The sequence below is a fragment of the Aedes aegypti genome, chromosome 2 (assembly GCF_002204515.2).
Source record: "Aedes aegypti strain LVP_AGWG chromosome 2, AaegL5.0 Primary Assembly, whole genome shotgun sequence".
Lineage (NCBI taxonomy): Eukaryota > Metazoa > Arthropoda > Insecta > Diptera > Culicidae > Aedes > Aedes aegypti.
In genome coordinates, this window is record NC_035108.1 from 9,901,752 (window position 1) to 9,923,459 (window position 21,708).

General features: G+C 44.2%; 1 protein-coding gene across 4 annotated transcripts in view; it reads right to left on the bottom strand.

The window, feature by feature from the left end:
* Positions 1-21,708, bottom strand: part of LOC5567813 (protein ECT2) — a 162,931-nt gene that overhangs the window by 32,204 nt on the left and 109,019 nt on the right. For all 4 annotated transcript variants that reach the window (XM_021839880.1, XM_021839879.1, XM_021839883.1 and 1 more), the window contains one exon: positions 18,307-18,442. In XM_021839880.1, the coding sequence (XP_021695572.1) occupies positions 18,307-18,442 (136 nt within the window). The remainder of the gene's footprint in view (positions 1-18,306; positions 18,443-21,708) is intronic.

Consider the following 21,708-nt stretch of genomic DNA (forward strand, 5'->3'; position numbering starts at 1 on the left):
CCTATCGTAGCACCGCTACCGCTCAGATGTCGTCCCGGGTTCGCCCGGAGGATGTCGCCGATCGAACGATCGCGACTCAAGCGTGCAGCCCTGCAACTGCTCCCTGACGTCGAATTGCTCCAGACAATCCGCTCTTCGTGATAATCGTCCCCGCCACGTCGTTCCGGGTTCTTGTTCGAGCAATGGAGCTCTGTTGATGAATTTCGCCGATGCGAAGCTGTAATTGAACAAAAGAGCCCTACCGAGCGTTGTGCATTAGTCATCGTATGCCAAACGTCGTTTTGGGGCATCTTACTTCTTCGTGAAGGCTCTTCTGTCTCGTGGGTGGTCTTAAATTAGGAGACACTTTGAGATCGCGCCAACCGGCACGAACGGAGGTGGCTGCAGTCTTACTAGACTCACTCGATCATTCTGTTGAAGAGGGTGTTATGTAGAGGATTTGTCGTGATTTGTCATGGTGGCTGCGCTTACCGAAAGGCGTTCCCTACGGTGGACACTCTAGCAGTCGTCCTGGAATGTGTAGAAATGGCTGTCTATTCCGAGTCCGTTCAGTCTTCCGCACGTGTGTCACTCCGGTAACTGCTCTACGTGGGAAAATGGTTCGGATGATTACTGGAACATTCTCTCTAGTGGTTCAAATTTCTTACCGGATCGTCCCGTTGCTGATGGCTCTTGCGGAAGCTCGCCCCCTTCAGAATCCTTTCCCTCGTGTGATCAATCCAGCTTCGCCTTTTCGCGGGTTGGTTCTAACCTCGCGGCCGATGAATTCAATCCCGTCTTCTGGCGGCACACTTTGGGTGAACCTGAGCGAGTTCACTTTTAGCTGACTGGTAGAAAACTGTATTTTTGTTCCACCACACTAACTTTTCCACTTCACTCCGGCACTCGGTGGTCTTGTTCCGGCGTCTTTCGCGTGCACCCGTATCGACGAACTGCTGCAGATTTTCGGCACGTTCCTTTTTCTTGGCGGAAGTCGTTTTGACGTTTTGCCGGCTGTCGCGTCGGCTCGGAATTTGCAAGATATATTTTGACAAGCAAATTTTTTCAAGCAAGATTCCCTTGCAGCATGAATTTTATTATTGATTTTGGGTTTGCACACTGAAACTAATTTATCTTAACATTATCAAAATCGAAAACGTAACACAACCTTACCACAGGCGCAGAGTTTTTTGTGAGTGCCGACAGGCAACTCACAAAAAACTCTCAGACTCACTTCTACAAGAAGTCGCAGAGAGACTGAAGCAGATCTGAGGGTTATCTCTAAGCAGACCTTAGGATGTTGATAACTGCACCAAACTAACAAACGTGAGCAATATTGCTCACCAGATCCAGAAGCTCAAACATAAACAAAACAAACATAACGGCAGCGACTCCTGCCAAAGATGATCTGAACGCTCACTAATGAGCAAATGTCTCTGCGCTAGTTCTTGTCCCATCTGCTGTGCTTTGCCGTTCCTGTGGCAAACACTCAAAGCGATCTACGCTAGTTTTAAGAGCTACAATAAAACTAGAGATCAAAACATGTGACAAAGTGTACATTTAATGTTGGCTAATGTGAGAACGGTAATAGTGGATGTTGTCAGTTACGATTGAGAAAAGGACGCATTTCCTCGACCTAAATCACTACGAGCCCAGATAGGAGGCTTTACCGCGCCCCCCGGTCGCGTTACTTAAGAGAAAGATTTCGTAGTGACCCCCATGCAACCGACTACCACCTCGTTCAAGACCTGTGCCTGGAAATCAGTCAATGCCACTCGGTTGGATTCCTTCCTCCAACAGCGATGTGCCCGATCGGTTGATCGGCGACGTGTGCGCGCTCCAGGTCCGACGACTTGTGGTCGACTGCAATGGGCTCCACTGATGATTGCTTGATGGCTTATTGTGTTGGAGGTTCAGACCGTGTTCGACAGCTGATACTGGTGTGCTGGTCCACTGGTATGCAAGGAACGGTGAGGTTTCGGTTGATGATGTTGGTCCTCTATCCTCTGCCGTAGAACGTGTTTTGGTGAAGCGTATGCTCGTCGTCAACAGCTCCTTGCTCGCTGTCTGCATAGCTTATCCGGCATTTGGAGCCACCTTACTAGTTTTTGGAGTCCCAATCTCCCTCGCCGGCTGTGCTCTCCGACTTCCCTTGCACCGACACTGTTTCAGGTATTTGGGGCCATCCTCTAACTTTCAGGGTTCCAATCCCCCGAGCCTTCCATAGGCTCTGAACTTCTGTGGCGTTGCGTCCTGGTTGTCTCTCCTTTTCTTGGTATTTGGAGCCTCCTTACTTGCAAGCTGGCTTTCAGGGTCCCAATCTCCCGGGCCTTCCGTAGGCTTTGTGCTTCTGCCGTGTTGTCGCTGTTTCTGGTATTTGGAGCCTCCCTACTAACTGACTAGCTTTCAGGGTCCCAATCTCCCGGGCCCTAGGTAGGCTTTTGCTTCTGTTGCGTCATTACTGTTTCTGGTATTTGGAGCCTCCCTACTAACTTCGTTGCTTTCGGGGTTCCAATCTCCCAAGCCTGTCGTAGGCTCCGCTACGTACTCCTCCTCTCTCAGTACAGCCCAGGTGCGATTCCGCTGCGCCTGATAGTGGCCGTAAGCTTCGAATCCGCGTCGAACCGAACTCAATCGTCGATCTCCGGCTCTCCACTCCTCCTATCCAGAAGCCAGCTGGTGTACTGCAGAGATCCCTGCTTCCCGTTTCCAGAAATGCAAGGTGCGATTTCTCCCGACTCGCGAACGGCGCGCGGTACACTTTCTGGCGCGATGAAAGTGTTGGTGTACCGCTGAATGATCCCCTTAAACCACCGAAGAATTCTGTTATATGACCGCAATGCGTATGTTCTTTCCTTCTCGGCGAAGGCAGTTGTCTGCAAAAGTCTTTGCTTTCATAGCTGGGCGCTGGTCAAGGTGTAGAGGTAGTCTAAAAGAATGTTGTTGCTCATCACACCTGACGGACAATGCTGGATTCAGCTTAGCTTCGAACTTCTTCGGCTGGAAAATGCCGCTAAACGATGGCTTCGATTCTGGTGCAGAGAGATGAACTTGTGCGGAGCAGCACCGTCTAGGTCCTCCGTGATTCCGGAGCGCGTTGAGTTGATTTTTCACTGCGTTCCTTCTGCTACCTATGGGCGTTGTCTGCTAATCGTTCTGCACACAGGAATCTTGACCGCTTTGCGTGTTTTGCTGATTCTCCGTAGATAATCTGTGGTTGGCAGCTGTTGCTGCTTACATAGCTTGATAATGGCTTTACTAGTCCTGTTTTATGTCCTTGGCATGGTACTGTCCACGTTTGCCATCCCTGACGTCTTCCAGCATGTACAAGTTGCTCCCTAACACTTTAATTACTGTAGACGGAACGAACTTGGAGTCGAGTTTGCGGTTTATGTGATCTACCTTGGATGACTGCGTGAACATTCTTCGCCATACTAGATCGCCGACCTTGAATGCAATGTCCCTTGTTCTCAAATTGTACCGCTGCTTTGTCTTTTCGTGGTTGTTCTTGATGCGTTGGATGATAAATTCATGGATTCGGCGGATCGCCGAGAGACGTACTTCCTGCGCTACCTTCGGATCATCGGGCGTGTTTAACTCCTGCTGAGTGTAGAGGTCAGTGTGCAGTATCAGCTCCCTACCGAAGTTTGCAAAGTGCGGACTGACACCGGTGGCTTCATGTTTTGCTCCGTTAATAGCTGCTACGATGGCTTGCAGGTTTTCGTCCCATCCACGGTGATCTTCGTCCAACAGGGCTCGTATGCAAGTGATCAGAACTCTGTTCACCCTCTCCGCGTTGTTCACCATCGGACAGTAGAACGCAGTCTTCATATGGATGATGTTATGCTTGGAAATCAAAGCTTTGAATGCTGCTGATAGGAATTGCCTCCCATTGTCCGAGAGGATGATACGAGGTCGAGAGTACCGCAAGAAGACGTGCTGTTCTAGGAAGTCTACCATCTTCGCCGAATCTGCAGAGCGCATGGGATGAACGATGACGTACTTGGTCACCCAGTCTACCACGACAAGCATCACAGTGTTTCCGGCGCGAGAACGGGTGAATGGGCCTACGAAGTCAACCGACACCAACTCCCAAGGAACACGAGCAGGTTTTGGGCCACCCATGTTCGGCATCATTGTTCTGTTCGGCGCTTTGCTTGCCTTGCATGTTTCGCACGCCCTAACGTACCGTGCCACGTCCTCCATCATTTTCGGCCAATAGAAGTGGTTCTGCAGCTTCTGCCATGTCTTCTGGAAACCAAGGTGAGCTCCTGACGTTGAATCATGGAACTTCGCAATCACTCCAGCTCGCTGGTTGAGCGGCACAACCTTCTTCCACTTGTGTGTCAAGGCTCCTTCTTCATTTTTGCTGCTGCAGTTCTTGTAAAGCTCTTGGTTTACCACACGGAAATCCGGAAATTTGTCCCCGGCTTCCTGCACTCTTTCCATCAGCTTCTGATACCACTGATCAACGGCGGCGTCTGTGGAAAACACCAGCGTGCTAACAATTCTCGAAAGCGCGTCCGGAACTATGTTGATTTCGCCCTTTCGGTACTTTATGTCGAAATCGAATGCGTTTAGTCGCAGTATCCACCGGCTCATGAGCGCTGTAGGGTTTTTCATCGATCTCAAATAGCTCAATGCTGAGTGATCGCAGTGAACGGTAAATTTTGTACCCTCTACGTACCCTCGGAATTTCTCTATTGCTCTTATCACGGCTAGGCATTCTCGTTCGGTTACTGAGTATTTCCGCTCCGAGGACGACAGTTTCTGAGAGAAATAAGCAATTGGGTGCTCTTCTCCGTTTGTTTCCTGCGTCAAGACCGCCCCAATGGCTACGTCGCTCGCATCGCAGGCAATAGCGAACGGCTTGGTGTGATCCGGCATTGCTAGAACAGGCGCTGATACAAGTGCTGACTTTAGTTTCAGGAACGCATCTTCTGCATCCTTCGTCCATCGGAACTTCGTTTTCGTTTTAGTCAGCTCCGTCAGCGGCACTGCTATTTTGGAGAAGTTCGCTATGAACCTGCGGTACCAATTGCACATTCCTAGGAATCGCTGCACCTCTTTCCGGCATTGAGGAGCTGGGAAGCGCACGATGCAGTCGATCTTCTCCTGATCTACATTCCATCCGCTCTGATTCAACACATAGCCCAGATACTTCATCTCCTCCAAGCAAAACTTGGATTTTTCTGCGGATATGGTCAGACCGGCATCCCTCAGTCGCTTAGCAACCTTTTCAAGCATCTCAATGTGTTCTTTGATCGATCTTGAACAGATGATGATATCATCGAGGTAGTGAAACACATGAGGCTCCAGATCTGCGAAGAGATGGGTCATCAGCCGCGCCAAGGCCTGACTCGCTGTGCATAACCCGAATGGTACCACTTTAAATTGGAAATGACCTCTTTGCGGCACCGTGAACGCTGTTACCGGACGGGATTTTTCTTCTAAAGGCAGTTGCCAGAATGCATCCTTGAGGTCGATCGCTGATATATAGTTGCATCCGCTGAGGTTATTGATGATCGCAGATATCTGTGGAATGGGATACCCCTCGTTCACCATCACCGAGTTTAGGTGGCGAGCATCTAGGCAGACTCTGTACTGACCGGTCTTCTTTTTTACTGCAACCAGCGGATTGTTCCATGGTGAATACAGCGCTTCCTCTATCACGTCGAGCTCTAGCATCCGGTCGATCTCCTTATTCACTTCTTCTAGCACGTACTTCGACATTGGATAGTACCGTTGCTTCCGAGGTTTCGCATCTCCGACGTCAATGCGATGGATGTATCGGTCCGTTCTTCCCAATTTTCCGGGTTCTGCTTTTGGAAAATGGCTTATGGCTTCTTCCAATCTCCGCTTCTCTTCTTCGGACAGCGACTTCATTGGAACTTGCTGAGGATTGTCTTCCATGTCATGCTCCACGCTTATCGTGCAGCAGACCGGTTTGATACTGAATGCGTTCCAGAAGTTCATTCCGAAGATCACACACGTCGGCAGCGTCGGGAGTAGCAACATCGTCACGACTTCATTCCTGTTGTTGTATGCTATGGGTAAACGAGTGTATGATTGAATGCGATGCTCCGTGCCATCTGCTGTTCTTATGCCTCCCACAAGCGCTATCTTCTGCAAGCCCAGATCTTGTGCCATTTTTACATTATCACCTCCTAAAATGGAGCAGTTTGCACCGCTGTCGAGAAGACCCGTGACTTGCTTTCCTAGTACTTCCACCACTGCATGCGGACGATTGTCATTTTCGGGATTGATGATCAGGGAATTGATTTGGACTAAGTCAGGTATTACTGAGGGATCGTTTTGGTGAAGCGAGGACTCCATACCCTCGGTTACTGGTTCCCCGCTTGCGCGTTTCCCGAGCGTTGACGACATGTCGGGCAACTTCGCAGCGAGAATCCTTTCTGACCACAGCGATAGCAGAACAGCACCGCCTGTGGTTTGGCACAGTCCATGAAACGGTGCCCCTCTTCATCACAGTTCCAGCACATCATCACCGCTGGAGGTGGCCGTGCATTGGATGCATCCGCGGCTTGTGGGTTGCTGGGATTGGCCACTGCTTGTTGGGGAAATTGATTGGACGACTGTCTTCCTCCTGCTTCTCGTCGATCGAACCTTAACTTGAGCGCGTTTACTTGCTGGAATAAGGCTTCCATTTGCTGGTCCTCCTTCTCTTTCTCTTGCGTTGACTGCTTGGCTTCCGGAATGTACGACGGCAGCGATCCGCTGTCTCCATAGCTTTGAAGATTCTCCGTTTCCAACGCATGGATTTTTCCAAATCTTTGAAGCGGTTGCTGAAGCTTTGACGACCGCATTGAAGAGTTCGGTGTAGCTAGTGCTGGCTCGATAAGTGCTCCATATGGCAACGAGATTCTTCGTTGGTGTTGTTGCAGTTTTCGAAGTTCATCTAGTTCCTTGCACGCCTTTACCAGCAAGCGTGTGGAGTGGTGTGATGCGGCAATTGGAGCGTAGGTGGAATTCATGTTCTTTTTGATGATGAATAGCTTCTCTGGATCGGTCATCGGAGGGTCGACGTACTGGAACAAAGTGGTAATGTCCTGGTAGAACTTGCTGAACGGCTCATCCTCCCCCTGCAGACGATGGTAGGCTTCTGCTCTCAGGATGTAGGCATAGCTCGCTGGAAGGAATTCGTGCCTGATTAAACGCTTGAAATCATTCCAGGATACTAATTCGCCAGTTACGTACACGTTGCTGTACCAGTCGAGCGCGTCATCCATTAACAGGTGCTTAACGTTTTTCAACAATACGTCCTCAGGAACTCCCTCGGATGCTGCGAAGATTTCTACGCGTTGCAGAAAAGTATTCAGCGATGAACCGTCTTTCTCACCTTTATACCTGAACGGCCAATTGTGGATTGCCTTCAGTGTTCTTCTTTCTTCTAACAGCGGCCTCGGAAAGTATTCTTGCGGTCTCTGGTTCAGCTGTCGTAGAAGATCGGCTCGGAGTTGGTAGTAATCTTCTCTGGCGTCAGCTTCACCTGCTTCTGCTCTAGGTGGTTCGTACGGAGGTGGTGGTATACTGCTAATCGTCGCACATAAGAGTATTTTAATCAAAGACCTGGTCAAAATTCAAAAACAAAAATTTAGATTAACATTGTGCTTTTTGTCATTTTTGCATCCTCTGATACCCATGTCATCATGTGTCGGCCATTTTGAAAACATCCGTAGTGTTGACAAATAACCTTAGCTGTCAAAAGTTGCTATAATTCTCAAAGCGTATCTCGTTGCAAGTAGTTCGATAAACAAGTGACACTTTTGGCTGTGTTTTTGTTGCGTTATACAGATTTATACAAGCAAAATCGATATGGGTGACAACGATAAAGGTATGTAGATTGTTCCAAGCATATGTTTACACGGATGTACTTGAAAAAATATTCCATACGCGAGATATAAATGAAAGCCTAATTTAATTTATTTTTTCTGAGAATTGTGTTAACAAAAAGGCAATTTTGTTTATGTTCCAAACCACGCAAAGCAAAACTGTTTTCATCATTTGAAAGGTTAGATGATTCTGAACAATGCCCATAAAGAAAATCTTCCGCATCCTCCCGCTATCGCGATTGCGGACTTGTTCTTTTTTATCAATTTAATGATTGTCATCAGGCTTGCTGCCACTCACATTCGCTCATTCGCGTCGATTCACCATTCGTTTGCAAGTAGCTTGTTTCGGAGGCTGTGTTTCGAAATGTGACGTATGGTGAACTTGTAACTCTTCAGTTTTTCTACAACTTTGTTTAACATTGCATTGCTCTAGCTATTGTGTTCACGGCGTGAGAGCGTTACATTCACTAACCACTCGCCGCGAGTATAACGAATTGGCGAATGTACAAGCTACAAGTTCACCATGCGTCATATTTCGAAGTACAGCTTCCGATACCTATAGGACAGCTCTCAGAAGAAGCTGCTGAGGCTCGTAATAAACACTTCCGTGATTACAGACTGAACTTTGCTAGAAAGTTCTCAAGGCAGCAGTGTAACCGAGACATCCTTTACCGACTTTTGTTGAGCTCCGATCCATTGTTGAGTAGTTCACGCCCAATATCACGAAAAACGAGTAAGCCATTTTCAACGGAAGCACTTCAACTACTTGTACCAGACCAACCAAATATGGAACCTGCAGGATATAATGATCAATCTAACGCGATTTCAGATGAAGATGACAGCGATCTGGACTCGTAACTCTTCCTTGTCAAGGATGTAACCGCTAATCGGTTTCAATTTTTTTTCATGTACTTAAACGCATAAATACAACAAATATAGAAATCGGTTATAAAAAGTAGTTTTTCAAGTTTTTTTATTTTCATATTCTGAATTTATGTGATAATTCAAAATTCTTGGTTGTCATAATCTTTAATACTCGTTTAAAAAGGGAATTACAAGTACTTCTTCACCTGATCTGCGATTCCTACAACAAAAATGAATGAATGCTCGAATCCTTTTAGATGTCAACCCGAATAATTTGGATGATAGGTATATAGAAACCAATGGCAAAAGCACTTTTATGCATTTTCAATACATAAGCTAACAAAAAATTAAAGAAAAAAGTGTCTATCAGAAAGCCCTTATGTCACTGTTAGATGAAGACAAAACGTTGTTGACGAGTTTAAGTATGGAAAACAGGTAAATAAATAGTTATTTATACTTTCGGATGTGCTTACTGAATTTTAAGCCATAAAAATAGTTTTGGCCACGATTCTGCACTACGTACTCCTATGTGCGTCGGTTCACGCCCGCCGAAATCTTTCTCCATGGTGTACCTGTTGCTTACTGTCACTCGTTGCCTTAAGGTGCCACGACCTCTTCCACGGTTGACAGACAAAGCTTCCAAGGATTCGGCTCCCCTTTCGTTGTCGTGTTGAGTAGAGTTCATTCGCTGCGACCGATTCTCCAAAGCATCAATCGCTGGGGATGTGGACTGTCGTTGCGGTTGTCCAGCTTGTTCGATGCTCACATGGTTCGATGAACTAGACTGAAAAGACGGGTTTCCTTCTACGTCGAACCCTCGGAAATCTGCCTCGGCCGATATAGAAGCCTGGTTGGGCCTTTTTGGAACTGCTCCGGTGCTGCTTCGATTCACATTTTCACTGTTCACTGGTCTAGCACTTTTCTTCGTTCTTCCCAGCGCATCGTCCACATCCTCTAACGAAAACTGCACTAGTAGTGATAATGTGGCGTGCGTGTCGACGAAAACCTCCGGCGGATCGATGATATCCAACCTATTTCGATAGTGAATTAATCGCGAACGTAGCAGACGCACGGCCGGCAGATCCCCGCGTTTCATTGCTGCTTCCACTTCTGGTAGTAATTCGCGCACACGAGTTTGACATTGACTGATGTTGTCCCCCGCATCCATAACATGGGAGGAATTGTCATAAATCATGCCTCTGATCTCATCTTCCTGCATGAGAGCACGCAAGCGAACGGCTCTTGCCCTGCGAGGAAGTGCTCCGAGATTGTTAACGTGACGCAACGCCAATTCGTAACAGATCTCATCTTCAGACAGGCTTGCTGGATCCATGATCCAAATGGTCTTAATTAGCCAACTAGACAAGAACTGATAAAATGGTAGGTTCTACAAATATGTTACTAAATAACAGAATTGTGCTACGAACTCAACACAAATTCTAAAACTACAAACCACAACTAAAATGGTTCGTTTTGTTGGGCGCCAATGTTGTGAAACGATCTGCCGGGGTAGGAATTGGCAAGAATCGGTCCGGCTAACTACATAAAACGCCACAAAATGCAAAATAAGTGTGCAAACATTTTATTCATGCTCTATAACATCTTCTTCCTTTTCCTACTCTGCACCCTAACTAGCTACCTAAGCTTTACTCCCTCATGGGTATTATTTTCTTCTGTGAGTACTCACGATTGCTTCTTCTATCATGCTGAAGTGCACTGGTCGACCCCTGGTCGATCTGCGCTAATCGTCGAAGATTCGGCTGCCCGCGATGCTACCGCTGCCCCGTGACCGCTCTCTAACGGGCAAATCGGATTTGGTCTAGGCAGTTCGCTCGTCGCAGTGGTAAGTCTTGACGATGTCGCTCGGGGTGTTGCCGGCGATCCTATCGTAGCACCGCTACCGCTCAGATGTCGTCCCGGGTTCGCCCGGAGGATGTCGCCGATCGAACGATCGCGACTCAAGCGTGCAGCCCTGCAACTGCTCCCTGACGTCGAATTGCTCCAGACAATCCGCTCTTCGTGATAATCGTCCCCGCCACGTCGTTCCGGGTTCTTGTTCGAGCAATGGAGCTCTGTTGATGAATTTCGCCGATGCGAAGCTGTAATTGAACAAAAGAGCCCTACCGAGCGTTGTGCATTAGTCATCGTATGCCAAACGTCGTTTTGGGGCATCTTACTTCTTCGTGAAGGCTCTTCTGTCTCGTGGGTGGTCTTAAATTAGGAGACACTTTGAGATCGCGCCAACCGGCACGAACGGAGGTGGCTGCAGTCTTACTAGACTCACTCGATCATTCTGTTGAAGAGGGTGTTATGTAGAGGATTTGTCGTGATTTGTCATGGTGGCTGCGCTTACCGAAAGGCGTTCCCTACGGTGGACACTCTAGCAGTCGTCCTGGAATGTGTAGAAATGGCTGTCTATTCCGAGTCCGTTCAGTCTTCCGCACGTGTGTCACTCCGGTAACTGCTCTACGTGGGAAAATGGTTCGGATGATTACTGGAACATTCTCTCTAGTGGTTCAAATTTCTTACCGGATCGTCCCGTTGCTGATGGCTCTTGCGGAAGCTCGCCCCCTTCAGAATCCTTTCCCTCGTGTGATCAATCCAGCTTCGCCTTTTCGCGGGTTGGTTCTAACCTCGCGGCCGATGAATTCAATCCCGTCTTCTGGCGGCACACTTTGGGTGAACCTGAGCGAGTTCACTTTTAGCTGACTGGTAGAAAACTGTATTTTTGTTCCACCACACTAACTTTTCCACTTCACTCCGGCACTCGGTGGTCTTGTTCCGGCGTCTTTCGCGTGCACCCGTATCGACGAACTGCTGCAGATTTTCGGCACGTTCCTTTTTCTTGGCGGAAGTCGTTTTGACGTTTTGCCGGCTGTCGCGTCGGCTCGGAATTTGCAAGATATATTTTGACAAGCAAATTTTTTCAAGCAAGATTCCCTTGCAGCATGAATTTTATTATTGATTTTGGGTTTGCACACTGAAACTAATTTATCTTAACATTATCAAAATCGAAAACGTAACACGTATCTGCAGTGATCGATTTCACTTCGTCGATTTTCTTATTGGATTAGTTTGCAAAATTCAATAAATTATCGTAACATTTTACGATTCTTCTGCTGAATGAAAAATCACAGTTGAAAACAGTCACCCGGACGAGTAATTTGCTAAATAAAAATCACTGCAGTTACACCCTTATAATCCTGAACGCGATATATAAGGAATCGAATAGTCGTATTCATTGTGGTATTCTTGGACGAGTTCTTAATTGATTTCTTGGAGATTTCTTGGGATAAACCTTGGTTGAATTCTTGAAGGAATCCATACAAAATAGCAGGAAGAATAGCTGTAAAAATTGACGCACCAAGGGTAGAGGATTTTTTAGGGTTTCCTGAAAAAATGCCTAAACAAATATCTTTAAAAACACTCGGAAAAAACCTTTGAAGAAATCTTAAAGTAACAAATGGAGAACTTGGTGAAAGAATCTCTGTAGAAAATTCTGGGAAAGCTTTTGGGAAAATTTTATGGGAAATCCCAGTGGAAATTATTGAATGTAAGAGCAATCCTCTAGGCATCCTTTGAAGATTGATGGAATCAATGGAGAAATCTAGAATCCTGTACCAGAATTCACTACAAGCAGAATCAGTACCGTAGCTAGAGGCCCCGAAATAACGGTAAGGATTTCTCATAGCATAAAAATTCGACATAGCTTTCAAAAAAATGACAAATTGTAAGAACTAAAAATGAAAATGAATATAATAAGAACAAGTTTTGGAGGAGATCTTGATCGGCCCCTTGAATATACTTTGGAGTGGACCAAGGGGTTCAAGGGACTGGTGTTTTCGGCCGCTATATTTTAAGGGCCTTCACATAAATAAGTTTTGTAAATTATTTTCCTTTAAATTGGAGTAGTTAAATCGATCCATGTATGACTTGGCCTAGAGCTTTCTCATAACTGTGGCTTCGAAGTAGATATTTAAGATGACCTCGTGTTGTATTTGAAACTAGTGGTCCCGGCAAACTTCGTCTTGCCATCAAGTAGGATGTTGAAAAATGTCATTGAACCTCCCATACAAAATAACATATAAGTACTCCCCCGTTTTACCAAATTTTCCGAAAACTCCCCTAAGCTTTCCTATCACACGAACACGTTGGAACCCTTCAAGAAGACAACAGTGAAATAATTGTGCAAATCGGTTGTCCCGTTCTCAAGCCATTTCGTGACATACAAACACCACTCCATTTTTATTTATATTTGAAATATAGGGAGTCTGATGATACATTCTGATTTTTAACCAAATCTACTTAAGTTGTTAGGCCTTCAAAATCTGAAAGCTTTGAATGGGCTTGGATACATTTATAACTATTTTAAACAAGCGTTTTCGAATTCCTCCAATAAATTTCTCATGAACTGAGATTCGCGAAGGTACTTTTTTATTGAATTATACAAGAATTTCTTCCCACATTCATCAAAATTTATTCTTAGGTGACCTCTTGTAACTCATCATTATTGGAAATTGTCCCGGTAATTTATTGCAGAAATTCTAACTACATATTTTTGGAATAAACTAATTATCCATAACACTTCTTTCAGCGCTTCCTAGTGGAAACTACAATATAGAACGTTCGAAGCATGAAACCAGGATTTTTTCCTCTAATTCCTGTAGCACTACTTTAGGCGAAAAAGCGCTTAGAAAGAGTTAGTAAAAATATGTTTTCCGTTCCTATAAGGACAACTTTTCAAATCATCGATGCATTTTTTAAGAAATTGACACAGAGACTCCGAAATTTGTTTTCTAAATCAACATCCGATTTTTTTTTTCAAGAATTCTTAAAGAAAACATTCTGAGAATTTCTCTAAGATTCAGCCAAGAATTTCACAGGGGAACCTTCCGAGTATTTTTTATTAATCATTTCAGGAGTTTTTCGAAGTATCCCAGGGTTTGTTCTATAAATAATTTTAGTTTTTCCAAGTAAAGCCTCGAGATTTATTTGAGGATCTCTTTCAGGTTTGCGAGTTTGTCAGAATTCTTCAGCTAAATGGCCACACCTTTTGGATTTGCCCTTTTTTTGCCAGGCAGCCTTTCTTAGATTCGTCTAGGACTTTTTCCAAGCATTTTTGCAAGAATTTCTTCAAATGATTATTTATTCGCATTCCAGTGCGATTCTATCATTTTTTACCAAGACTTTATCTTAATATTCTTGCAAGAGTTCTTTTTAGAGGATTAAAAGGCGTTTTTCAAGAAAATTTAGGAATTTTGACTGAGTAAAAATATATTTTTACTTGCAGGTTTTTTGTTCGAAATATGTTTTCATGTTCTTGAAGAATTTGACCAGAAACTTCTCCAAAGATACTTTTATGTTAATAAATCTTCGAGCTGTTTAGTAGAATACCTATAAGTAGATGAAAAAACAAATTTAGTACTATACCATTTAATTCCACTAGAGTTTGTATCCTTTGACAGATACGCGTATTTCGACCTCAACTGTAAGGCCGTCTTCAGTGTGGTGTACTAGACTCGACTTCAGATGAAAAAACTGAATTTAGTACTTACTTACTTATTTGGCTTTACATCAATTATCTTGATAAAGCCTCGCCAACAATATTTCGCCAATTCCCTCGGGTCATGGCCGCTTCTCTCCATCCTCGACTGTGACCCACGCTCTCCAGGTCCTGGTGTACCTGGTCAATCCACCTAGCTCGCTGCGCCCCACGCCTTCTTGTTCCGACCGGATTCGTGGCGAACACCATCTTTACAGGGTTGTTGTCCGGCATTCTTGCAACATGCCCTGCCCAGCGTATCCTTCCAGCTTTAGCTACCTTCACGATACTGGGTTCGCCGTAGAGTTGAGCGAGCTCGTGGTTCATCCTTCGCCGCCACACGCCGTTCTCCTGCACGCCGCCGAAGATCGTCCTTAGCACTCGGCGTTCGAAAACCCCAAGAGCTTGCAAGTCCTCCTCGAGCATAGTCCACGCCTCATGCCCATAGAGGACTACCGGTCTTATGAGCGTTTTGTACATCGTGCATTTGGTGCGGGGGTGAATCTTTCTTGATCGCAGTTTCTTCTGGAGCCCATAGTAGGCACGACTTCCGCTGATGATGCGCCTTCGTATTTCCCGACTAACATTGTTGTCAGCCGTCAACAAGGATCCGAGGTAGACGAACTCGTCCACCACCTCGAAGGTATCCCCGTCTATCGTAACACTGCTTCCTAGGCGGGCCCTGTCGCGCTCAGTTCCGCCAACCAGCATGTACTTTGTTTTCGACGCATTAACCATTAGCCCGACTCTTGTTGCTTCGCGTTTCAGGCGGGTGCACAAATCTGCCACCGTTTCAAATTTTCTCCCAATAATATCCATGTCGTCCGCGAAGCAAACAAATTGTCCGGATCTCGTGAAAATCGTGCCTCGACTGTTATGTCCGGCTCTCCGCATGACACCTTCAAGCGCAATATTGAACAACAGGCACGAAAGTCCGTCGCCCTGTCGTAGTCCCCGCCGAGACTCGAACGAACTGGAGTGTTCGCCCGAGATCTTCACGCAGTTTTGCACACCGTCCATCGTTGCTCTGATCAATCTTGTGAGCTTCCCGGGAAAGCTCTATGCGGTCGATACTATCGTATGCCGCCTTGAAATCGATGAACAAATGGTGCGTAGGGACCTGGTACTCACGGCATTTCTGGAGGATTTGCCGCACGGAAAAGATCTGATCCGTTGTCGAGCGGCCGTCGATGAAACCTGCTTGATAACTTCCCACGAACTCGTTTGCTATAGGTGATAGACGATGGAAGAGAATCTGGGATAGCACTTTATAGGCGGCGTTTAGGATGGTGATTGCACGATAACACACTCCAGTTTGTCGCCCTTTTTGTAGATAGGGCATATAACGCCTTGCTTCCACTCCTCCGGTAGCTGTTCCGTTTCCCAGATTTTGACTATCAGCCGATGCAGACAAGCGGCCAACCTGTCCGGGCCCATCTTGATGAGTTCGGCTCCGATACCATCCTTGCCAGCGGCTTTGTTGTTCTTGAGCTGTTGAGTGGCATCCTTAACTTCCCCCATCGTGGGAGCTGGTTGATTTCCGCTGTCCGCTGTGCTGACGTAGCCATCGCCTTCGCTGTCCTGACCTTCTGTGCCTGTGTTCTCTGCGCCATTCAGGTGTTCATCGTAGTGCTGCTTCCACCTTTCGATCAATTTAGTACTATACCATTTAATTCCACTAGAATTTGTATCCTTTGACAGATACGCGTATTTCGACCTCAACTGTAAGGCCGTCTTAAGTGTCGTGTACTAGACTCGACTATTACACGACACTGAAGACGGCCTTACAGTTGAGGTCGAAATACGCGTATCTATCAAAGGATACAAATTCTAGTGGAATTAAATGGTATAGTACTAAATTCGGTGTTTTCATCTACTTATAGGTATTCTACTAAACAGCTCGAAGATTTACTATCAATAATAGACATATTAGTCTTAAAAAACTAGCGCTGATTAAGCACAATCTTGTTCGTCTAATAATAATTTTAAAAGGGATACGAAATTCGCTATATGGCTTATTCTATAATGCCACGATGGTTTACACCTCTATTATGGAGGCCCCGCAATTTGGCTACGTACCGGGCCCCGAAAACCCCTAGCTACGCCAATGAGTAGATTTAAAAAAAAGTGACATTAGAAACAATTTGGTTGAAAAAAAGAGACTTTGGACTTGCATTTAAATAGTGGCCAAGACTCTAAAAAGAGACCTGCTACTAGCCCTACAACTGAGGAAGTGCAACAAAGACTCTTTGTCGTAGACTAGGTAAAAAGCTGCTTGCAGAAATAAGGAAATAAAATTTGATCAAGCTTTTTTACTTTAAACAATCAAAATCTGTAAAAAAGGATTAGAAACGTGTTTACGAGTAACTGACACTGAAGAAGACTACAAGTGGTGGTCGAAATACACGTATCTGTCAAAGATAAGCAATTAGGGCGAAATTAAAAAGTACAAGGTATTCCAATCTACTTTTTTGAGATTCTGCTCAGAGGATTTGAATACAATGAAAACGTGTTTTGTATGAATGTGAACAGAACACAACATTTTATATTTCGTCAATTCTGTCAAAAGGGATCAATTGTTCGATTTTGTTTGAATACCAAGGCTTATCGTTGACTACCTATTGACGATACAACACAGTATTGGTTTCCAGTCCACTACTTCCAGTATGTATATAAAAACAATACAAGTCTTAGTCAATCAAATAACAAATCAAACAGAAATGACTGCCAAGGACACTACCCAAGATACACACGCTTCATTGATCAACCTTTGGTAGCTAATCATCATTTCGTCCCTTTTTTTGATTAACGGTTCCCAAAGCGAGCACCGTTCCGGGTTTGTGTCTGTCGCCCCAGCTTGAACGGTCGACCCGTTCAGAAATCGCTGACATATCGCCCTTAATTGCATCAGAAAATCCTATTCGTATTCACAGTGCGTCACAGAATGATTCCACCAAGAAATCCGGTCATCCTCTATTACCCAAATATGGCCATTTCGAGTACCCGAGGTCGTTTCCCTGTGCTTCTCTAAGGAAGAGAACGCTCCGAAAAGATGTCACGTCCCATTCCCTCGTTCTGTATGTGCTGTTGATGCTGCTGCTGTAGTGTGTATTTCCTTTCCGCAAATTACCGGCTCTTTCTAGCGTTAAGAAGAAAGCTGGTCTTCTTCCTATGGTCAGCCATCCGGATAAGCCTAGAATTTTCAACCATAGTTCTACTTCTACATTATATCGGCATCAAGAAAGGACAAACGAGAAAGACATCATCATCATCATCGCCGTCATCATAGTCCTCGTCGTCAAAACATTCTCATGGAATCGGTTAGGGACCAAACACGTGACCGGAAGGAACAATTCCGAGCCATAGGGAATAGGCCGCGACCTGTACCCTATCGAACCGCATCCAAGGGCATCGTCGGAGGTACAGTACTGGACACATGAAAACATGTGGTAAATTCTACAAGTTCAAAAATTGAAGATGAAGATGCATTACAACCAAAAAGTCTCTCTCTTTGCAATTTGCAACTTATTTTTTTTAGTGTTTAAGGCACTAGAATCCGAGATACAGAAGCTCAGAGATATTTGTTTAAGAAAACAAGCTGATGCGTATTTAACCATAGGATAGAAACACAATCTATTCCATCGATTTATGAAGATATTTCGCTGGGAAGAGGCAATTCCCTTCCAAGAAACAACACCAAACGGTCAACAGCAGCTTTTCCTCTGGTGGCAGTAAATGATTAGGATTCATTTTTCAATTTCCACTTCAAAGTGGAAACCAAAATTGCCAAATTACGGTAACTCGGCTCCTGCTCAAATGAGATGTAGATTGAAGGCCAACCCATCCTAATGGTTCATTGTCATTAGGCGTTGTATGGTGTATGTAGCAGTGTAGTCTTAATTCAAAAAGGTCCCAATTCAGTCGATGGGTCGGAGGTTGGACGGAAAATGATAGAGAGGCTTCCTCGTTTGAAGCGACCGATTGGCCAGTGATGTGGTTCACGTGCCAGGATGGGACCCTAATTGGGGGATGTGGTTTTTCTCCTGTGTAACTAATAAATTAACTTACCAGCTCGTCTTTCTTGCGAATACCGGTGAAACACGTTATGACGCCTCGCATGCAGTAGTTGTAGATCGGACGGTTGTTGTGTGGGATCCCATCACCGCCTCTTGCAGCCTGCTGCAGAGCCGGTGGACCAAGGATTCTGGAAGCAAAAAAGAAAAGAAGGTAGAAGTTCTTATTTCGTTGTTTTTTGGACGAGGATTAGTCTTATTAACAGAACACAAATCATCAAAATGCTGAAGTAGCTGTCAATTGGCCGAAGAAGTTTGATTGTTTTGGATCCATTCGTAGCGTATGCTATTATAACCCTCTTAGAACACTTTTTTTTTCTGAATTTTCATCCCAACCGGGACAAAGCCTGTTTCTGTTACTAAATTACAGCTTTACCCTGGAGTACTGTTCAGATAAAACATAAACAAAATGTAAGCACTTTTGAGGTGAAGTTGTATGGAAGCCAAGCCTCAATTTTTCAAGAGCTCAAATTTAGAGAACTAGCTGAGAGCTGGAAACTTGAGTTATCTTGCACCGCTGTCTGGCTAAGAATAAGATTTGCATCTTACTTGGGATGCAATTCCATGAAAAAATTATAATATTTTAACAATGCTTATTCTATCGGAATAGAATGAAATGCAGCAATTCAAATTTATGACTCCGGGTGAGCTGTAGCGAGCCAGCACTAAAAACTTTTCCTTATATTCCCACAAAACTGTTTAATCCCAGTACTCGTTTCTTGACTGCCGCTTGACTAACACTTGTACAAGTCCAAGCTCACTTTCTACTATAACCACTCAATAGATTTAGCAGAGTCTTTCCATGCACCACATTTTGGTTTCACAAACCCACTCTCTTCCAATCTAACACGTGCCTAAAATTTGCAGCCTCCGGATAGTGCTTCCGAATTCGAACCGAAGAATTTTCCATCTTGCGCTTTTTCATCCCTCAATGGAACCGGGGTCAAACTGGTGAATTTCGCACTTTAGCACTTCATTTGGAAAGCTAAGTCTTGTCCATTGGTGCTATTTGAGGAGTACCACCACATGCTTGCGGTAACAAAGGATTTTGCTGACGCAGAACAGGCTGTTTCCTCTATCATTGATGGAAAAGTTAAGCCGATATCTGATCTTATTCTGAACGGGAAATTCATGGAAAGCACCACAGTTCTAAATATACGAATCAATTATTCATCTGTAACACCGCGAGTGATATTCGAAAATAATTTCCAAAATGCAACTAATACAGTTCACCTACATGATAGTTAAGCTGATTACAAATTCAAAGCGGACTACATTTAGTCTGACAACCCAATACATTTTGCTCCCCCTACTTCAGTTTGTCGATTTTCCACACACTCTGCACACTGGTCGAGAATCGTGAAAAAGAAAGGTAAAAATCGAAACAATGAAGATAATCAAAAAACTAGATTTGAGTATTGTACATTTAAATTCAGCCATAATTGCTTATATTTTGACAGATATGCGTATTTCGATTACCACTCGCAGTTTTCTTCAGTGTCAGTTACTCGCATTGACTTAGTGGAACACTGCAAGTGGTAGTCGAAATAAGCGTATCTGTCAAAGGATAAATAATTAGGACTGAATTACAACGTACAATACTCAAAAATACAATACGCAACAGTTATTTAAAATATTGAAAATATTAAACATAAATCAGGACAAAATTATTTGCATTCCATCCGACGTGCACTGCCGAAACACGCTGCCAGAGCATCGTGTAATCCACTTGGCAACAATTGTGATTCAACGTAGCGTACCTGGGGTATCCTTTCCACGCGTGCCGCCTATCGCTCAGAATCCGAAATGGATTTTCCCTCTAACAAAATGAGCGAGAGAAGGAGAGAGACAGGCAGTCAACAAGCAATAAATTCGCCAATAAAATAATCAACTGCACTCTGCAAAATCACTTATACCACTTATCCGACCGGCTGGCTGGTTGAAGCAATATGGCTAAGGTCCATGGGGGTTATTGGTAGTGCGAAAAGATTGGTTCTTAAATATAACTGGAATTATTGTGATTCTTGCTTGAAATGGTTAAATTCATAAGTCTGAACATCTATTTTAGATTAAAATTCATTTGTTTTATATAAAATATAAGATTATTCGATCGTCCTTTTTTTCTTTTTTTCACTGTTCTTCTTGCTAACAGCAATTCTTCAACGTAATATTTATATATGTATTACGCATAAGCCCTCAATATTTGTACAATAATTGTATGCAAAGTCTAGTATATACTAAGCCCAAGATATTGAAACTCCCACTTGAAGAGATTTTGTCTCTATTCGGGATTAAACTGAAACACACGTATTCAGTACATTCCCATTACAAATTACACACTTTGTTCATATTTGTTCTGCTATAGATAATTAACTACCACACTACGCTGTTTACATTAGTAGTTTGTTTTTGAACATTCATAATTGCCCCAGCATTCCCTACGGTGGCATAGATTGCATTGTCGGGGCGTGAAGCACTTTCCAGCATGCATTGACTGTCGCTGGCGATGAAATTTATGGTCAATACATGCCACATACTTGCTCTCCAATGCGGCGCAAGTAGGGGAAGATGGTTCAAAATGCCAACCTTAAGCTCAATCGCATTACACAGAGATATAACTTGAGACATATAACAGAAGTTTACAAAATTTCATTTCACTAATTTAAAATACCTAATGAAAGTGACAATTGGATAGGACGGGCAAAAATATTGGGATCAAATTACGTAACGCTCGAAAGGGAGGGAGGGTGTAGGCTTTAACCAGCGAAAAATGCCAACTCAACGCAAAGATTTTTAGCTTTCGAAGTTCTCTAATGGGTAAAAAAAAACCTTTCCAATAATTGAAACCCAAAAAAACTCAAACTTGACTTATTCACTGACTCGTTACGCCTCTCTCTGTTTTTGAAAACATTGCTTTTGCAAAAGAGGCAATACAATCCAACTTTAAGTAAAAACTACTGGAAACTGGTATGCCCCCACCTACAAAATCCCTGAAATGGCACTGAAAATCATTTTTTTCCTCTTAAAAATTTCAGGACGCTTTTAGACACTTACTGGACCCCATTAGTGGTTGTAAGAGGGGGTCATAATGGGAGTGGGCTGACGTAATAGATTGTTAAGGATATATGAGTCGGAACTTAAATTAGTAAAGTAAAGGAAAATGATACAATCAATCCACTTCTCTTATAACTCCACTGGAATCTGGTAAACCCCTTGAAAAACCCCTAAACCGACCCTGGAAAATTGTGGTTCTCTTGAACACCAAAAAACATCCCCTGAACCTCCTCAAGGGGAGTAAAATAGGGTAATAATGGAAGTAAGAATAATGGTCATAATGGATTCTAAGGGGATTTGAGGAGATTTTACATAGAATTTTAATTGTTAAAAATAGAAAATA